Here is a 19,468-nt window from a genome sequence, read left to right as displayed (position 1 = left end):
AGTGAGAAGAGAGTTAAAATAACCAAAGAAGGAAACATAAGAATTATATAATCACAAGTAATGTCAAGTTACTATATGAAGAAAAAAAGTGCGGTGGTAGCTAAGAATAACAGGGCGGCTCGTATTCATGGTGGTCAGAGAAAGGCCTCCCTGGTGAAGTAACATCTAGGAATGAAGAGAAAAAGCCATCCATACAAAAAATAAAAGTATAGGATGTTACAGGTAGAGCAACAGCCCATGCAAAAGCCCTAAGGGAGGAAAAACTTGGTCTTGGAAATGAAAGGTCAATGTTCCTGATGTGTGGTGAATGACGAAGAGAAAGGTTTGGAGAAGTATTTTATCTTAAATGCAATGGGAAGCTATTTTAAGTCGGGGGAGTAAAATGATTTAAAAAAAAAAAGTATCACTGAGGGTTTTAGAGAGGCAGGTATAGAGGTAAAGAGACCAGTTAGGAAACTCTAGCAGTTAGTCTAGGGGAGCAATGGCCTTTGTACTAATTCACACAAAAATAAAATTAAATAAAAATAAATGTCACATTACCCCACTCCCTTGAAATTTAAGGGAAATATTTCTTGTTGAGATAATCCTTGAGATAAATGAATGATAGCTCTTCCTTGTCTTAAAGCCCAGTCAAATTTTCTCCTGGGGATTTCTGGGGAAGAGGTGCTTCAGCCAGCACGGCAAATCCTCAGACACCTGTGGAATATCCAATGGAAACAAGTGGAGTAGAGCAGATGGATGTGACGATGAGTGGGGAAGCTTCAGCACCACTTCCAATACGACAGCCGAACTCCGGGCCATACAAAAAACAAGCTTTTCCCATGATCTCCAAACGACCAGAGCACCTACGTATGAATCTATGACAGAGCAAAGATTTTAATGAATTTAAGGCAAAAAAGGTGGGGAAGGGATGTGTGAGCATCCTGTAAGGTGAAACAAGAAGACTCAAAATGACAGTCTTGAAGAGTCAGTGTCATTACATTTGAACACTTTGGACAGAGGAAAAATAAACATGGATTTTAAAAAAATCAATCAATGGTGCAAAAAAAAAAAAAACAAAATAGTATTGTGGAACTTTTAGGCACATCAATTAATTGATTCCTAGCGACATCTTCTCAACCTTATCAAGGATTTTCATGGCTCGAACTGACAGTATTAAGGGTAGGATGTTGCTTCTGAATCACTGTTGAGTTCTGATTGTGTCGAAGAAGGGTTATCCTTTCATTAGGCAAAGTATGAAATTGCCTGTAATACTTGCAACTAAGGACAAATTAGCATGCAAGCTTGTTCAAACTTTTTCCAGCAACATGGAATCAAAGACAAAAGAAACTTAACAATTGATGTTTTACGTGCAAACAACCTGAATCTTTTTTTTATATAAATATATATTTTTCAAATAGATTTTTGATTCAGCTCATTATGGAAAACATCCCAACTTTAAAATGCAAAATTATTGGTCGGTGTGAAGAAAGCCAGACAACTTCTGTTTCTTCTCTTGGTGAAATAATAAAAATGCAAATGAATCATTGTTAACCACAGCTGTGGCTCGTTTGAGGGATTGGGGTGGACTTGGGGTTTATTTTCAGTAACCCAGCTGCAATACCTGTCTGTAATACTAGAAAAAAAAATCTATTTAATCATTTCTACTTGCAGTACTGCTATGTGCTAAGCTTAACTGGAAGCTTTGGAATGGGCATAAATTGTATGTCCTACATTTCATCCTTGTCCTGGGCCTGCATTGCACTGGAAAAATATCGCCACCTATTCTTATACCAGTATTTGGTTCAAGATGCCAAATATTTTCAGCCCATGGCTGAAGAAGGATGAAAAAGAGTCAGGATAAAATGCATACTGAGGGCAGTAAAGTGAGGAAGAGAGGGAGATCCAGGGGAAGAGGGTGTTGTCATGTTCCACTCTCTGTGTCTAATCTCTTTACAGCAAATTGGTAAGATTTTTAAGTTTTACTTTTAACTGTTTTTGCTGTCTACCTTCCTTACATTTTTTTTCCTCAACAGTTTTAAAAGGGAAAAAAAAGTATTTTTCTTTCTCCTATACCGGGGCTACATTTTTTGATTGTAAAAATATTTGATGGCCTTTTGATGAATGTCTTCCACAGTGAATAAGAAAACTTAGTGGCTTAATTTAGGAAATATGTTAACAAGACACTGTGTTTTTGAAATTGTAACAAAATCGACATAAGTGATATACAGGTACAAAGAATAAAAATAAAGGTAGCTTTACCTTTCTTAAATACTTCCTGCCTTAAAGAGAGCATTTCCATGACTTTAGCTGGTGAAAGGGTTTAATATCTGCAGAGCTTTATAAAAATACATTTCAGTGCATACTGGTATATAATAGATGATCATGCAGTTGCAGTTGAGTCTTACCACCTCTTTTTGTTTTTTATAATGTCTTCAGTCTGAGTGTGCAAAGTCAGTTTGTAATATTTTGCAACCCTACAATTTTTTTAAATAGATGCTGCTTGCTATGTTCTTCAAACCTTTTAGAGCCATAGGATCCAAGCCATAAGATTCTTTATGCATGTTGAATTCAGTCAGAAAAGAGTAAAGCTTTGCTTATTTAAATGGCAATTCGAGTGAGGTAAGATGAAATCCTATGACATTAGGCAAAATAGAACCATGAAGAATGATTGGAAATACACCTTTTCAATTGTGGCAATAAATGAAAGAATTGGTAACAATTCATCTGTGGACAGAAAGCCTTTTTTTTTTTTTAATCACTTCCTCTAGACCCCCTCCTCCCTCATTGCAGCAGCCTACTGAGAACTTTGTAACTGTAGCTAGTAAATTAGAAGCTACAGTGATGAAAAGGGCAGAAATTGTACTTAGAGTGCAGATCTTTGTTCTCTGACAATTTATAATGTCTGAAAAAACAGAACCCAAAAGCTGTGGTGATACGTACAGGCTTTATTTCAGACTCTAAATGGCTTGTGCTACTCTGATACTTGTTTGCAAATGTGTTTACTAACTGTAGTGTTGACTGCCTAACCAAATTCCAGAGAAATTTGTACACCAAAATAGTCCTCCTCAGTCCTATTTACTAGTAATACTTGCACTGTGATTGGCTGGCTCTAACCGCCCCGTGAACTATTTTCATAATTCGTACTACCAGCAGTAGTGGCACACTGCAACTTTTCTGCATAAAAAGCATTAATTGCATACCTGCCATCCATACAAATAGTTTTTCAAACTTAACATTGAGTGAAATTAATTTCCTATGCTGTGGCAAGTTTACGGAGAAATTGTGTTTCATAAATGGACATCCCTACTATGACTGTGAAAACATGTCAAGTGCCACTTTAGTGTCACAGACAGAAAGCACACACCTATGCAATATGGCTTACCCTGTATTTATTTGTAAAAATCCAAGCATAGTTTAAAATATATGATGTCAATATTACTAGTCTTAAGTTTCTTAAGAGGATTCTCTCTGATTATTCCAGGTAAGTATATAAAAGAGATTAAGTGCTTTTCTTTCATCACTTATTTTCTTTAAAATCAGCTATTACAGGATATTTTTTTACTTTATACATGTTGTTTTTTAATTAAAATATAATCACTGAGAACTGAAGTTTACTAATTTTGATTTTATAAGGTTTGTAGCATTACAGAATAAACTGGGATTTATAAACCAGCTGTGATTAACAATGTAAAGAATTACTGAACTTGAACCAGATTTTTAGGAAAATTATGTTCTTTTTCCCCTTTATGGTCTCACCTAATTTGAATCCTTCAAGAAGAATTTTTCCATACTATTTTTGAGATAGAAGATAATTGGGGGGTGGGGGCTAAGAATGCATGTATGATACTCCATAAATTCAACATTCTTTAATAAATGATTATAAACAAGATGCATCTTCAGGAGTATTAATATATTGAGCCTTGGATTTTGTGTTTAATACAGGACCTAACTATTTTGGTTACTCAGTCATATGGTTCCTAGCTTACAAGGGTTAGATCCTAAGATTATTCCCATGAGAAATGTTGAATTTATGAAGAATGGATTTTTGAGGCTTTGAAAATGGTTAATTTCTCAAATAAAAACATCAGTGTCCAAACATCTACCCTTTTTCATAGGAGTAGACACAGCAAGCTGGACAAAACAATCATAAAAGTACCTGTCACACCATGACCTGTGGTCTGTTGCTGATCGATAAAAAGCTTTTCTTGTGTGATTCTTAATTTATCACTACAGCACAAGTATTATCTCAGTGGATTATCTGAAGTAACATCTGAAAGATGGGTTCATCTGTGTTTGCTCTTTAAGCTATTATTTTTTTTTCCTATCCCAAGTTGGCTTTGCATCTATCAGAGTAAATAAATTCTTCAGCTGCCTTATTAGGAGTGCTATGAGGGTAACACATTTTTCTGCTTTTCATCTTGTATTTAGTTTACTGTACTAAGTATTTTGATTTCGGATTGAATGAATGTAAATAGAAATTAAATGCAAATTTGAATGAACATAAAATAGAAGTGATTTTTTTTATTATTCTAAGATAGGAAGAAATATCAATCAGGTGCACAAATGGTTTCAGTAATTTTTTTGCGCTAACATACCAGGTATGTTCAGGTTCTCGTATTTAATAAACTGCTTATATATGTGAGGACTGACAGTTGTAAAACTGTTTCTGCTGAGCAATTTAAGCTACTTAAATATATAACAAGTTTTAGAACTGATATTATATATTAGATGTTACACACTTGTAATTTCCAAGTTCTGTCCAATAGTTGAATTGGTTGCTTAAAGAAAACTCATGTGAAAAATAACTTCACATAGATACACTAGGACGACTTTCTTGTGCTAACAATCAACAGTTTGTTCAGCCACACTTGTCAACTACATTTGGTTACTGGATGTGTATGTACTACATAATGTAGTGCATAAATCTGTTTTTAACTAATGTCTCAATATATCTAGTGTAAGATGGGTGTTTAGTATAAGCCACTTATTTGAAGTAATTCTATCACACTTGGATGATTTCTGTATAGAAGTTCTCAAACTGACTTTATAAAACATGGTTGTGGCTTTTAGTGCTGATAAAAGTCTTTCAGAGGGTGTGATCTGAATTCACAGAATAAATGGGTTTTTGAATCCCTGTTCCATTTTTGAGGTGAAGAAGTAGAGAAATGCTTCCAGTTCATCAGTGTTGTTGGTGGATGGCATAGCTCTCCTATTACATCCCCCCCCCCCTTAAATTCATATGTGAACTGCTTTCTTGTTCATTAAAAACAAAAACCCAACTGTCTATCATGGACCTCCTTTTTTATTAAATCATATTAAGAAACAACACTATCCATATAGCCATAGGGTAAGAAGAGTAGGTATTGTAATAGGGCTTACCCATGTGAGTAAGATGCTCTTGTATTGGTAATAGGAAATCAGCACAGCTATCTTTCACACTCAAATTCTAATCCCAAAATGCCTTTCTCACCCATCTCCTGCTGTACACCTAAATAACTGTTGGCTTCATCACAGTCAAGAAGGTGAGTTAAGGCCAAGTAAGCTTGTTTCAATATTTGCAACTGTTCTCAAAGTAGGTAATAGTTAAATATATCATCACTGAATAGCAACAGTTGTACTTAAAACCTGGCAATTAATGTAGGAAAAATAGTTACAGGCTTTCTAGTATTTTTTTTTTCCCCCTAAGATTTTATTTATTTGACAGAGAGCACAAGTGGGGGAAACAGTAGAGGGAGTGGGAGAAGCAGGGTCCCCGCTGAGCAGAGAGCCCGATGCAGGGCTCGGATCCCAGGACTGTGGGACCATGACCTGAGCCGAAGGCAGCCATTTAAGCAACTGAGCCACGGAGGTGCCCCACTTTCTAATATTCTTTTGTCAATTTGGGTGGCTATACAGGCATGAAAAGGACTTAATCTGTAGCTGGTTGGTCACTGTCATTAATCCATATGCTATTAATCCATATGCTGGTTTAGACTTTGTCTTAATACTGCAAATTTATTTTCTACCTCCCAGCTTTTCCTTTCCACTATCTTTTCCTTGTGTGCAAACTGATTAATGGTAATAGAGGAAATGGGCAGAAACTTCTACTCTAGATATAACCAGCCCTTCATACTTCTGTTAAAGATTTGATTCTGCCTTACAGGTTTCGTGGGGAGAGAGAAATTGCCTCATTGCCTTTTCTATCACATTGCACAAGTACCTAGAGGCAAACAAAACTACACTAAGGCTTTTCCTGGAAGCTCTGAGTGCAAGCTTTAATCTGCCAAGTAACGATGACTCACGTGTAAGATTCCAAAACTTTTTGGAGAAGACTTTATAAGGGGAATTATTTTTTAGAGTTTGAGTAGGTCTCCTTTATCACACTATTCAAATCATCAGTGAAGCCAGCTGTTTGTAATCCATGTGGTTATTTTAATAGTTACTTTAAAATAGTTCATGGCACTATACAAAAAGCAAGAACATGTACATTAAAGCTGATGGCAGGATTGTATGTATGAGGTCCACAAACTGATTGCTAAGCATACTATAAAGAATAATACAGTATTAAAATATATCATCCTCAGTAAATTAATCTGCACTTAGAAAATCTGATTGTTTACAGATAAAAAATAGCTTTTAGAACTTTCATTTAAAAATACAAACTTTATGAAAATTTTAAGAAATTTTAGACTGGGAATTACAAAAGTCAATGCTAAAGAAAATTCTACTTTCAGATAATGTGTATCTTAAAATATTATGAAAATATTCTTTATTCTGAAAACAATGTCAGGAAAAGAATACCTGAGTTCCTCTAAAACCACTAGTTTTAGTTACCCAATTGCCGTTTTGGTAACATTAATGAGAAAACATTCACAATTTAACACTGCAACCACCTGTCAAATAATTATAGGACAGAATAAATGTGCCATATGCATTAGGCTGAACGAACATTACTTATATATTTCTTAAAACATAAGGTTCTTTCATTTAATCTTTTGATAAATTAAGACTACATACTCATGTCTTACCATAATAATCTAAAACCATTTGGAAACATTTTCCTTAACTTCTAGTCCTGAAAACCCATTCTAATGTCTTTATCAATAATCAGTGTAACCAAATGAAATTAATGTTTTGTGGCCTTCATAGTTTGTACAACTTAGTATATTTGAAGGTGGGATGAAGTGGCTCCATCTTTCCATTTGTTTATATGGTCTGAGATCACAGTTCGGCACAGTGGACATGTTTTCTCTCTGTTAAACCATAAGGTAATGCATTCTTCACAAAATATATGCTGTAAGGGAATTAAAAATTAGGCTTTATACTTTATAACATTTTAATTTTAAAATCATCACACTGCAGAGAATCATACTCCAGAGCTGAAAGGCATTTTGGAGAACACTTAATCCCTTCATTTTACAAATAAGAAAACAAATAGGACGTTCAAGGACACAAGGCAGTGTCAGTAGTAGAGCCACTAGTGTTCTTTTGACTGTTCATTTAACGACTTTCAATAAATATAAACTATATATAATGTATATATATAAATAAGCTATCTCTAGACGATAACTTTTAAGTATAATGACTTAAAAGCTTAATAAAGTCTTTGTGAGTAACTGCCATAAAGTATAGGAAAGGGCCTTACATACATTCCTCTCCATACAAATCATTAGAACATAAGGGACAAGACTTAGCTAATGTACCAAACCCCTGATTACAGGTAAGAAATTACTAGTATGTGGCCTGAATGCTACTTTAGGCTAAACACTGTAGATTTTTCCTTTGAACTAATATAAATATGACTTGTGACTCAGAGAAGTGCTGTATTTGGTATGCTTAAAAAATATACTTACCTGGGCGCCTGGGTGGCTCAGTCAGTTAAGCGACTGCCTTCGGCTCAGGTCATGATCCTGGAGTCCCGGGATTGAGTCCCACATCAGGCTTCCTGCTCGGCGGGGAGTCTGCTTCTCCTTCTGACCCTCCCCCCTCTCATACTCTCATTTTCTCTATCAAATAAATAAAATCTTTAAAAAAAAATTTATATATATATATACACTTACCTGACAGATGAGCAGAATTGGTTTTTGAAATTCGGCTTGACATATTGAACAAATGTCCACATCTGAACACTGTCTCTTGCTGGCAGCCACTCCATAACTCTATGAAGATAAAAAGTTCTGTTCATCTACAAATCTTTCTTTCCTGTTACTCAAATACATAGGTGATGCTGTATTTCTCAAATCTCCCTGGAACTAGGCATTTGAAAACTCTCCTGAAGGACACAAATATTTCAAAGCTGAACCATGTCTTGATGGACTGCATGCATCCAGGTGAACTCATCAGATACATAATAGGATCTTGGAAGATTGTTAAGATTCATTGACTTCCCAAATAATAATAGTGCTACAAATTCAACTGGCTTAAGAGACTAAGCAATCTGAAAAAGAACTATTATAAAATCTATATTCACGTATTATGTGACCTGGTATTACCAAATAGCCCACTTATTACCTATGGCATTGGTTCAAAACAGTCCATTCAAAGCTTGGCTGGCTGAATGTAACTCATGTAGAGATAACTTTAAAAATAGATTTCTGTGCTCCACACTGGAGATTGATTCAATAGGTCCAGACATACTGGGATGTGACCCAGGAATCTAATTTTTGAAAGCTAAGTGAACTGAATATGAAGAAGATTGTTACTCAATCTAAAAATAATTTGACCGTCATCCTTAATTATCACAAAAGTCAGAGAACACTTAGTACTAAGAAAAAATAAAATTTTACAAAAGAACTGGAATTGCAAAATGTCATGGGTAGAGTTATTAACTGTCAAAACAGATTGAACGGTAACACAATTCTTTGAATTTCCTTTTCTCCTAAAGTCCTTAAAGTTTTTGATCTCTTTAAGACCTTAATAACTTCATCACCAAATTCAGTAGACCATAGTCATTAACTAGACATGACAAAATGTTGCCAATGAGATCACTTTTTTGTAGAAATGATGAGGAAAAGGTAGCTGAAGAGAAGTAAGAATACCCAAGTTCAGTCATGGTAATGAGAGCAAAGCATGACCTGACTCAACCTGAGGCTATGATCTAAACTTATTTTACTAAATACTGAGTAAATAAAATCAAACGAAGACTCAAAGGATAAAAATATTTAAAAATAAGATTTTTTTTTTAAGTCTGGTGATGTTAAAGATTCCAGAAACAAACTGGGATACTGATGGATGATCTTGGTGCCAATTTTCCTTCATTAAAATGTCATTTAGCAGAGTGCACTGCAGAAATATAAGCATAAGCTGACAAACTTTTAAAATAACACTCCTGGGTGCCTAGGTGGTATAGTCAGTTAAGCTTCAGACTCTTGGTTTTGGCTCAGGTTGTGATCTCATGAGATTGAGCCCTGCCTTGGGGGCCTGAGCACAGCTGCTTGAGATTCTCTCTCCCTCTGCACCTCCCGCTTTCTCTCTCAAATAAATAAATAAATAAATCTTAAAAAAAAAAAAATAGCACTCCTGTCTGGCATTTTGCAGACTCCCTTCAGGTGAAGACTTATTTTGATGGTGACTGCCATTTCCCTGGCAAAGTTCAGGAATATGTGTATACATGTATTCATGAGACTCACGAATAAATCAAAGAGTATCAAAGACTGTGATTTCTCTTTATGCCTCACAAAGAATGAATATCAAAGTATTTCAGCACAGGCCTTACTAAAGTACAGTAAAATGGCTGATAACGCATATAATCAATTGAATAAACTTCATCAAAGAACTCTCAATTTTAATGTACCTGTCTGAAGAAAGAAATCTGAATAGGATGCAGCAAAACTTGTTACCAAATTAGTAATTCTAGGGGCACCTAGCTGGCTCAGTTGGTAGAGCATGTGACTCTTGATGTCGGGGTCATGAGTTCAAGCCCCACATTGGGCATAGAGCTTACTTTAAAAAAATAGATTACTAGCTCTACATCTAGCCAAAGAGTGTCCACATCTGAGTACTGACAACCTTTGAGGCTACTAAATAGCAAATGAGCCTTTCTCTGCAGTGTGTAACATCAGTGGAATCACATAATAATCAAGTTTATAATTGATAATGGAGTCTCAATTTATTGTTAAATTCCATGCTGTGAACTTACTGTGTTACAGAATTGACTTGGTGGGGAAATTTTTGGTAATGAGCTTTTCTCATATACACAATAAATTATAATGAGAGCATTTTTTATAGGAGCTAAAGAGTTAATGGAAGTACACAAAACCACCATCTGTGAAAAAATTTTTTTAAAGATTTATATATTTTTAGAGAGCATGCGTGAGCAAGGGGAGCTGAAGGGGAAGGGACAGAGGTAGAGGGAGAGAATCTTAAGCAGACTCCCTGCAGAGCACGGAGCCCAACACGGGGTTGTGAGATTTAGGACCTGAGCTGAAACCAAGAGTCAGATGTTCAACCGATGAGCCACCCAGGCACCCCATGTGAATTTTTAAAAAAAGGAAGTACAAAAGTTCATGACAACATTTTTAAGGGAATGTATATAAACCCTTACGTCAAGTGATCTGAAGTGGCACATTGAAAAATATAAGCACCACATCAACTATCAGGTGGTTGTCAACATTCAAGTCAAGAAACTGATCACAGAGATAAAACTGAAATTATTATCATAGCCCCATGTGCCAAAGTACTAAAAATGCATGTAATTATGAAATCCACTTTTTTTTTTTTTTAAAGCAAGCTCTATGCCCAATGTGGGGCTTGAATTCACTACCCAAAATCAAGAGTCACATGCTCTACCGACTGAGCCAGCCAGGCTCCCTATGAAATCCATACTTGTAAAATTTATGAACTAAAACATTTTATAATGAAGAAAGGTAAAGTGTTTGTTTTTTTTTTAACTGAAAAAAAGTACTTACTGGTCGTGTAAAAAATATTCGTAAAACCCTTCGAAAAGTTCTCAGATGTCCAAAAAAGTCCAAAAGCTGAAAGAGGAAATAAGAGAGAATTTTTTAATTCAAAGAGCCCTATCTGTTAAACCCAGAGATAGAAGCTAAAATCCCATCATATCAAATACTGATACTAACAATGCTTATTGCATATTCATTTCATTCTAAATATATTTAAAATCCAATTATGGAATATTTTACTCAATTTATAGATTTAAGCCAACTTTTTTTTTTTTAAAGATTTGAGAGAGAGGGAGAGAGAGAGAACGAGTAGGGGGGAGGGGCAGAGGGAGAGGGAGAGGAAGACTCCCCTGCTGAGCAGGGAGCCCGACGTGGGGCTTGATCCCAGGACCCCGGGATCATGGCCTGAGCCACCCAGGCACCCCATGTTACCTACTTTTAGTATGAGGTAGAGTAAAGCCAGCAATATCCCAAGACTCCGTCTAGTTACATTACCAAACTCCCCATAGCTTATAAGGTAACGAAACCAAACTGGTATGGGAACAAAAGTTCGGTAATACTGACATGATTCTTCTAAAAGCATGTACCAGTAACCCTAAAAATGAAGGAAAAAAAAAACAGCTACACAAGCTACTTATATACATAGCACAAATATTTCATATTGGACTGAAATAATCATGAGCATATGGCACAATAACTATGAAATTAATCTTCATAATGATAATGGTTATGCTTGACAATCTCAACCTCGTTTTCACAATTACTGTTTCTAAAGAATTTCTAAAGAATGACTGAAAATTTTTTATGTATACTATAAGTAAAACTTACATTTTTGCTGATTACAAAAATTTATATTAAAGTTTTTACTGAGTATGGGAAAAACACTGAATATAGTCAGTTATCAATTATTAATTGATAAAGCCCTGGAGGAGAACAGAAGTACAAATCTAAATTTTATTTTTCTGTATATGATGTGGGGACTGATTATTAGATTATTCTGAAGCAAATATAATTCTGATTTTATTGGACTAGATTAATATTTGGGTTCAAGTCTTTGAGCAGTGGTTGCCAGTCTGAGGTAATACAGATAAATTAGGTTATTTAGGAAACTGAAAAGTTATAAAAGAGTCATTTCAACAAAGACTAAATAGCATTAATGTGGTTTTGCTAACATTTTTTCAATAAACAATGTTAGTTTCTTACCTTGGATTTAAAAGGCATGATGAAAGAAGGCATCAATAAAATAAGGCATTTTAAGCCCATGAAGAGGAATTTCAGAATGAAGTCTGTAATTCCAACAATCCAAAGTACTTCCCAGAAGCTTGAATTGTCCCAAGTAGGATTTAAGAAAATTAAGCTACCAAGAGAAAAATATCAAAACTTAACCAGAGCAACATACAAAGGTCAAGTTTGATAAGGGTTTTAAACTTGCTACCAAATATTTTACTTTAATTTGATGTGTAAAAAATGTGAGTTTGGCAAGATGTTAGAGTTCATGTAATAAACAGAATGGAAAATCATTTTGCTTATTTTAAAGAGACTTTTCAAATGTTTAAATTTCAAATCTTTCCTCCATAGAATAAAGAAAAACAAGTCTTCCCAGCATGTCATGGTTGGAAAGCTGGCCTGTAATCTAAAAAATTCACTAAATACTAGATTATCTGCCATTCTCTACTCAACCAACCCCAATCAAGGTTCCGTTCCCTCCTTTCCCCTGAATTGCTTTTGTCAAGATCACCAGTTCCTTCCGTCTTGCTGAACTCAAAGTTCACTTCTTGTTTTCCATCTTCCCTCCCTGAATTATTTCTTCCTAGACTTCTAACATCACACTCTTCTAGTTCTCATTATGTGATTGATGGTTCCTTAAATCTCCTTTGCTGCTGCTCCTCTAATTATAGGCATGTCCAGTCCTGCCCCCTCTCCTGTCTATACTTTTTTTTCCCCTCGTTAGTCTTGGTGAGTTCCATAGTTTTTAAATATCAACCATATGCTGGATAACACCAAAATTTATAGCCCTAACCTTAATTCTAAGCTCATGACATATAGTTATAATCACTTTAACAGTTCTACATGATCTCACCAACTTAACATGTTCAAAGCAAAACTGATTTTCCCATCAAAACCAGTTCCTTCCCCAGTCTTTCCCAGCCCATAAATGGCATCACCATCCAGCCAGTTGCTAAGACTAAATCCTAGGTGTCATCTTTGATTCTTACCCCCTACCTACCCACCCAGTGCAATCTGAGTGTTATTGGGTCCCCCTACAAAGTATATCCCAGACTGTCCACATCTCTCTAGCTCTACTGAAGCCAAAACTTCTAATTATCTGATTAAAGCCAAAAATTCAAAACACTTCCATCTGACATGGAAACTTAAGTACTGTCCTTTAGTAAGTCTTCTCCTTGCTTCTAAAAACAGATCATGTATTCTCACCACACACATAACTAAGGGAGGTGATGGATATGTTAATGACCTTGATTGTGTAATCATTTCATAATGTATACATATATCAAAACATCATCTTATAAATTAAATATATATAATTTTTGTCAAAATAAATAAAAATTTAAAAAGACCACCACCAAAAACCTAGTGATATTCAAAATTATTGATTATATAGCTAAAAATTTAAGTATCAAAAATTAAATAGTACCTGCTATGAGCCAAGGCACTGATATACAAATGTGAATAAGTCACTTAGACCTATTAATCTTGGAAGGAGAGGAACAGGTAAAAATTGAACTCTAACAATAATTATGTGCAAGTTAAGATATATGCAAAATGCTATGAAATAAATGATTACATAAAAAATATGACTGTGTATTTGGACCTCAAATTACCTGTAATAAAGTGACTGAGAATGAAAGGTATAATATAAAAGAACAGAAGATCCTGCTAAGAATACCAGTAACCAAGCACACTGAATCTTTGAGCACCTTTCCTGAAAAATAAACAATTTTATAATTTGTTACTATGAATTATGCCAGAATTATAAATAACATTAAACTATTTTATTTAATGACTAACACATTTTAAGACTAATCTTATTAAAAATATATTGTTAAATTGTACATCATCACACACTATCTTTAGTGAACAAAACAGAACTCATATTTAAACAAATTTTTCAAAATACAGGTTTCTTCACTGTATTAAAACATAACCCACATTACCCAGGCTTCAAAGAAGCCCAATCTTCTACAAGCTGACATAAAGGACCCGTCCAAGTACAAACTTTACCTATTTTTGCCTCCCTGACAAAACAGAACTTTAAAAATGCATTTAAATTATAAGGATTTGTTAAGTATAATTTTTAGAATTTCCAAACAATTCAGTAAGATTTTAACAAGGTAATTTGTTATTAATATCACTTAAATTTTTTTTAAGATTGATTTTATTTATCTGACAGAGCGAGAGAGCACAAGCACGGGGAGCAGCAGAGGGAAAGGGAGAAGCAGACTTCCTGCTTCTTCAGGATCATGACTTGAGCTGAAGGCAGACAGACACTTAACCAACTGAGCCACCCAGGTGCCCCTCACTTAAATTTTTTTAAAAGATTTGAGAGAGAGCATGCATGGGGTAGGGGGAGTGGAGAGGGACAAGCAGCAGACTGCCCACTGAGCGTAGAGCCTGACAGAGGCTTGGTCTCACAATGACCTGAGCTGAAATCAAGAGTAGGATGCTTAATCGATTGAGCCACCCAGGCGCCCCTTAAAATTGTTTTAATTACTAATTTAATTAGAAGTTTTAGAGGCGCCTGGGTGGCTCAGTCGGTTGAGCGTCCGCCTTCGGCTCGGGTCATGATCCCAGGGTCCTGGGATCGAGCCCTGCATCGGGCTCCCTGCTCCGAGGGAAGCCTTCTCCTCCCTCTCACACTCCTCCGCTTGTGTTCCCTCTCTCGCCGTCTCTCTCTGTCAAATAAAATCTATAAAAGTTTTACCTATTTTAAACCCTGAATTACATTTTTATGGTTTGACAGGTTCTAACTACAAATATCCAGGTCAGAATGCATGATCCTTTACACAGATACAGCCCTTTAAAGTTGCTTGAAGGTGAAATTTTATAAACTAATCCTGTTTTCTCCAATAATTTATATGACTAATAATTTATAATTTGTGTTATGGAAAAACTATGGGGTTCAATTTTTCTTAAATAAGAGAGACCTAAATAGTTTAATACCTATTCGATGTACATTTAACTATTTTAAATTTTATAGGGCAACAGCTAAAGTTTTTAATGATATTGTATTACCTAGTTTGGTCAAATTACTCAAAATATGAAGGCATTTGACAAATCAGATCAAATAGTGAATTCTAAATCTTTTAATACTATCGAGCTTTTCTATCAGGGACTCAACATACAAAGAAAATAAAGTGAAACAATTTAGCATTAGAACAGATCATTTAGATAACAAAATTTAATATATCATGGATGCTATGACATGTCTATTTAAATTTGTCAAGAAAATGATCTTAATTCCTATTTCTCTCAAAAGTGAGTATATAATTAATTCTACACAAACATTTAATGGTTTTTTTAGTTACTCGTATACTTACTCTTAGAAAAACCTGATTTACAATGCTTTTGTTTGCATACATAAAAGTTGTAAGCAGCCCAATTCCAAGAGAAATTCCTGTTAGGAGATAAGTTCCAGTTAATTGAAAGGAAAAAAAAATCCAAGAGCTAACACAATGACATGAATTTAAAGGAAACATGTACAATTTTAAAAGCTAACAAAATACAAAGGTTCAGACAGATTACCAGTAAAGAAATAAAATTAACTGACAATGAAACAATTCAATGTTTTATTATACCCTACCTGTTATATGCTGCATAACGAGTTTGACACCCAGAATCAAAATATATGGAAGACTTTTGTGCAACCACTTTAAGAGAGAGCGGAATTCTGAGAAGGAGCTGCTACCGTGATCTCCAGACTCTGTGGCAGTATCATCAGACTGCCTTGCTTCATTCTGGGAGTGACTCCGGAATCGACTATGTATACATCCATGGGTACAGCTATGGACACCTGACCTTGTATTTCTGGATGTTGGATTTTCAGCATATTCTTTAGGTATGGAGTTTATCTGGATATGAACATCTCCAGAATGAAGACAAGAACCTTCTCCTGTCAATTTTGTATGGACACATTGGGAGGCTGAGGCATCCTCATTGCCTGCAGCTCCTGGAGGGCTGTGCAGTTGGCTACAGTTGGCTTGCATGACCCTTGAATACTTTTTATGTGATCCAGATTTCTTTGCTCCAGGGCTCTATTTCCTAAAAATCAAAGAGCATAAAATATTCTAAGTGAACAGTTAAATACGGACAATATACTGCTCAGTAGGAATCCTTTATTCATTACAGTAGAGGGCAATAGTCATAGTTGATGAATTATCTTCAGATTATCTATCACTTGTTACTAGACTCTTCCCCCTTAATGCCAAGGCTCTGCTGCTGTACCCAAACTATTTTTTAAGGAACATCTGCTACAAAAAAAATTTAGTTTCAGATGCCCTCTTCTCTAAATACAGAAGGAAAGAGCAAAACTGTCAAAGTGTAAGTGCCCAGCAGATGTTAATAATGTACCAATACTTATTCATACTTGAATACATCAGTATATTTACTCTGCCCAACTGGAGCAGTTTCATCTCTGATGGAGATTCTACATTTCATAAAAGTGAGACAGTATTTTTTAATGCTTAGAAAGACTAGGAAGAAAAAAAAATTAAGTCTTAATGCCTTTTAAAGTATCATGGAAAACTAATAATAAACATTTCATTTAGGTGACCTACAAATTTCGTTTTATGCTGAAATAGCTTTCCCCAGGCTTAAAAGATTTCTAATAACTACTTCCAAGAGTATCACCTTCCCCCACAAAAGAATACTACCCAAATACCTTTAAAACAGGGAGACTTAGGGAGTCGCCATGTAATTGCTAGGTAACTCTTTAGTCTGAGTAAGGATAGTTATATAGTCTGCCCATTAAAAATGCCATCATCTTTGGGGAGGTGGGGGGGGGTGGGAAGGGCAAAAGACACTGGCAGGGAAGGATCCCTAAATGACCAGTGTGGGCAGCCCTGGAAGATGCCAGAGCCTTATCCCAGTCTGCCCGTGGGAGGAAGCTAGGGTTAACGTCAGGGTATGTTCTGTCATTCCCTTTCATTCCTAAGTTTGATTTTTTTTTTTTTTTTTTCCAGTTACTGTACGGCGGTGTGGTTTTTAGTGCCTTTCACTAAAGGCTTTCACCGATGCTCCGACGCCACAGGTGCTATTTACTCCCTCAAACCTCCCAAGACCAACGTTGGACGGGACAGTCTCTTTTTCCATATATAACGTAGAACCTTCCCACTTTCCTCCAAGCACAAGCAAGAAAGGGGACGAAAAATTTAAGAAAAGCAAACGCGCACGCAACTCCTCCGGAATCCCCAGGACCGAGTTTTCCACCCCCGTTCGAGCTCCGAGTGCCTCACTTATTCCCCCCACCCCCACCCCAGACACCATTCGCCGCGGCCCCTCGCCTCAGCCCGCTTCCCCCCAGGCCTGACCTCTCATGACGATGAGTGAACGGAGGCCCCGGCAGCGACTGCAGCAACAGCGGGAGAGCCCGGCTCGAGGCCTTCAGTCAAGGCCATCACCTTAAATCCCCACTACCGGCAACTCCGGCCCAGCTCGGTGGCGGCGGCGGAGGCGGCGGCGGCGGCGGCGCGCGCGCTCCCCAGACGTCCTCACGCGCGCGTGCGCTGCCCGCCGCGTGCCCGCCCCCGCGCAACGCGCCGAGGGACGGGCTGCGCCCGGGCGGCCCCGCTGGCGTGAGGCCGCCTGGGGGTGGTGGTTGTTGAGAGGAGGGGGCTGCGCCTGAGGACCGCCTGCAGGCGTCTGCACTAAACAATAAGCCGCCGTCACCTAAGTGCGTATATACGTGTAATCCGCTACACGCCTCAGAGATCTGGATGTTTTGAGGTTAAAAATGTTCTGGCTTTAGGAACCTGCTCTCGGAGGAGAGGCCTGATGTTGGGGGTTGTCTTAGGCCGGCCCCGGCTCGTCCCGCAGGATGCTGGCGCCTGCCCTGTGCAGGCTGCCCACCACCCTGCTTATATCCCCGTCTCCTGGGACCCGAGTTAGAGGAGCCACGTCAGCGACCGGCTCGGCGCGTCTCGAGAAGAGTGGGGCGGAGCGAGAACGTTCGGGTTTTCGCGTTGGCGTTTCTCGAGCTTAAGCCCCTGGCCGAGTCGTGGCTGGGTGGTGAAGTTTTAACTGAAATGGCTTTTCGTTATGATCTTAAAGTTGCACCGTGTGAGCTAGGCCCTGCCGAAACTTGAGGGAGGAGAAGCAAAGAGAAGTCGGAGAGAGATTTGGTGGCGGTGGAAGTAGAAGTTAATTTTAAAAACCCTGTCTTGTATATAGGGAATTCTGCTATCTTAGCTCTAAGTTCTAGAATGAAGCGTTTATTAAGAAAAATCTTAAAACAAAAGGAACAAGGGCGCCTGGATGGCTCGGTTGGTTGAGCAACTGCCTTCGGCTCAGGTCATGATCCTGGAGTCCCGGGATCGAGTCCCGCATCGGGCTCCCAGCTTGGCAGGGAGTCTGCTTCTCCCTCTGACGCTCCTGCCTCTCATGCTATCATTCTCTCTCTCTCAATTAAAAAACAAACAAACAAACAACAACAACAAATCCAAAAGAAACACCCCCCCCCTTTTAATCTTCGGCAAAACATGTTTTAAATGATAACTGTATTCCATGAATCTTCCCTCATCCCGCACAACCACCAAAGGCCTTGCCATTCTGAACTACAAGCTTTTTACCTGTAATTTATAGAAATTGACGTCAAGTAAATAACTCTTAATAGTCTTCTTACAGTCTTACTTGGCAAGGGGTTTTCTTTCATTAGAGAATAAATTTGCATATATGTGCTATGAGTTGACTAGTGGAATGAGTGATACTTTGTCTTTTTATTGGTCATTACCTGACTTACAACCATTCACAACTTTGCCCAGGCTTCTTAATCACGAAGTCGTTTGCACTTTATTTTCTCCTGTATCAGTACAGCTGAGTACACCGTTTAACCTCAGTTATCTGCTTTGGGGCTGTGCTTAAGTCAGATTAGTTCTTTTTTTTATTTAAAAATTTTTTAAAGATTTTATTTATTAATTTGACAGAGAGACACAGCGAGAGAGGGAACACAAGCAGGGGGAGTGGGAGAAGGAGAAGCAGGCTTCCTGCAGAGCAGGGAGCCCTATGTAGGGCTCGATCCCAGCATCCTGGGATCATAAGTCAGGTTTGTTCTATCCCCAAACCATTTCCCTTGGTTAGAAAAGACACTCTTCCCCCCCGCCCCCAACTGGTATTAGATCTGCTTCACACTGTTGATTAAGATATTTGGCTTTTTATTTATTTTTTAATATTCATAGATCTCCATGAGCTTAACATAAGTCTTGCTGACAAATTAGGTTTCTGGGTTAGTAAGGCTGTCTTAGTCCATTTGGGCTGCAAAATTATAGGCTAGGTAGCTCATAAACCACAAATTTATTTCTCACAGTTCAGGAGCATAAGAAGTCTAACATCGAAGTGCTGGCAGATTTGGTGTCTGGTGAGTACCTGTTTTGTTGAAT

The 19,468-nt window shown here is 37.2% G+C and overlaps 2 protein-coding genes across 5 annotated transcripts in view; one reads left to right on the top strand and one right to left on the bottom strand.

The window, feature by feature from the left end:
* The window catches only part of RPS6KB1 (ribosomal protein S6 kinase B1), a 40,580-nt gene extending 36,092 nt beyond the window's left edge, over nucleotides 1-4,488 (top strand). For both annotated transcript variants that reach the window (XM_035026691.1, XM_035026692.1), the window contains one exon: nucleotides 626-4,488. In XM_035026691.1, coding sequence (XP_034882582.1) covers nucleotides 626-863 — 238 coding nt within the window. In that variant the 3' untranslated portion in view covers nucleotides 864-4,488. The remainder of the gene's footprint in view (nucleotides 1-625) is intronic.
* Nucleotides 776-17,613, bottom strand: RNFT1 (ring finger protein, transmembrane 1). 3 transcript variants are annotated; one of them, XM_035026703.1, is made up of 9 exons: nucleotides 17,405-17,613; nucleotides 15,679-16,136; nucleotides 15,416-15,492; nucleotides 13,700-13,800; nucleotides 12,063-12,216; nucleotides 11,296-11,454; nucleotides 10,869-10,934; nucleotides 8,022-8,120; nucleotides 776-857 (listed from the first exon to the last, which is right to left on the bottom strand). In XM_035026703.1, exons 2-9 carry the CDS (start codon nucleotides 16,079-16,081, stop codon nucleotides 846-848), a joined length of 1,071 nt encoding a protein of 356 aa, XP_034882594.1. In that variant the 5' UTR covers nucleotides 16,082-16,136; nucleotides 17,405-17,613; the 3' UTR covers nucleotides 776-845. The 3 variants fall into 3 exon arrangements, with proteins under 3 accessions (XP_034882594.1, XP_034882593.1, XP_034882595.1); XM_035026702.1 differs by lacking the exon at nucleotides 776-857 and adding an exon at nucleotides 6,371-7,255; XM_035026704.1 differs by lacking the exons at nucleotides 776-857; nucleotides 11,296-11,454 and adding an exon at nucleotides 6,371-7,255.
* Nucleotides 17,614-19,468: the final 1,855 nt, after the last annotated feature.

This window comes from Mirounga leonina, unplaced genomic scaffold (assembly GCF_011800145.1).
Source record: "Mirounga leonina isolate KUSES-001 unplaced genomic scaffold, KU_Mleo_1.0 Mir_200, whole genome shotgun sequence".
Lineage (NCBI taxonomy): Eukaryota > Metazoa > Chordata > Mammalia > Carnivora > Phocidae > Mirounga > Mirounga leonina.
This window is presented reverse-complemented; position numbering and strand designations above follow the sequence as displayed.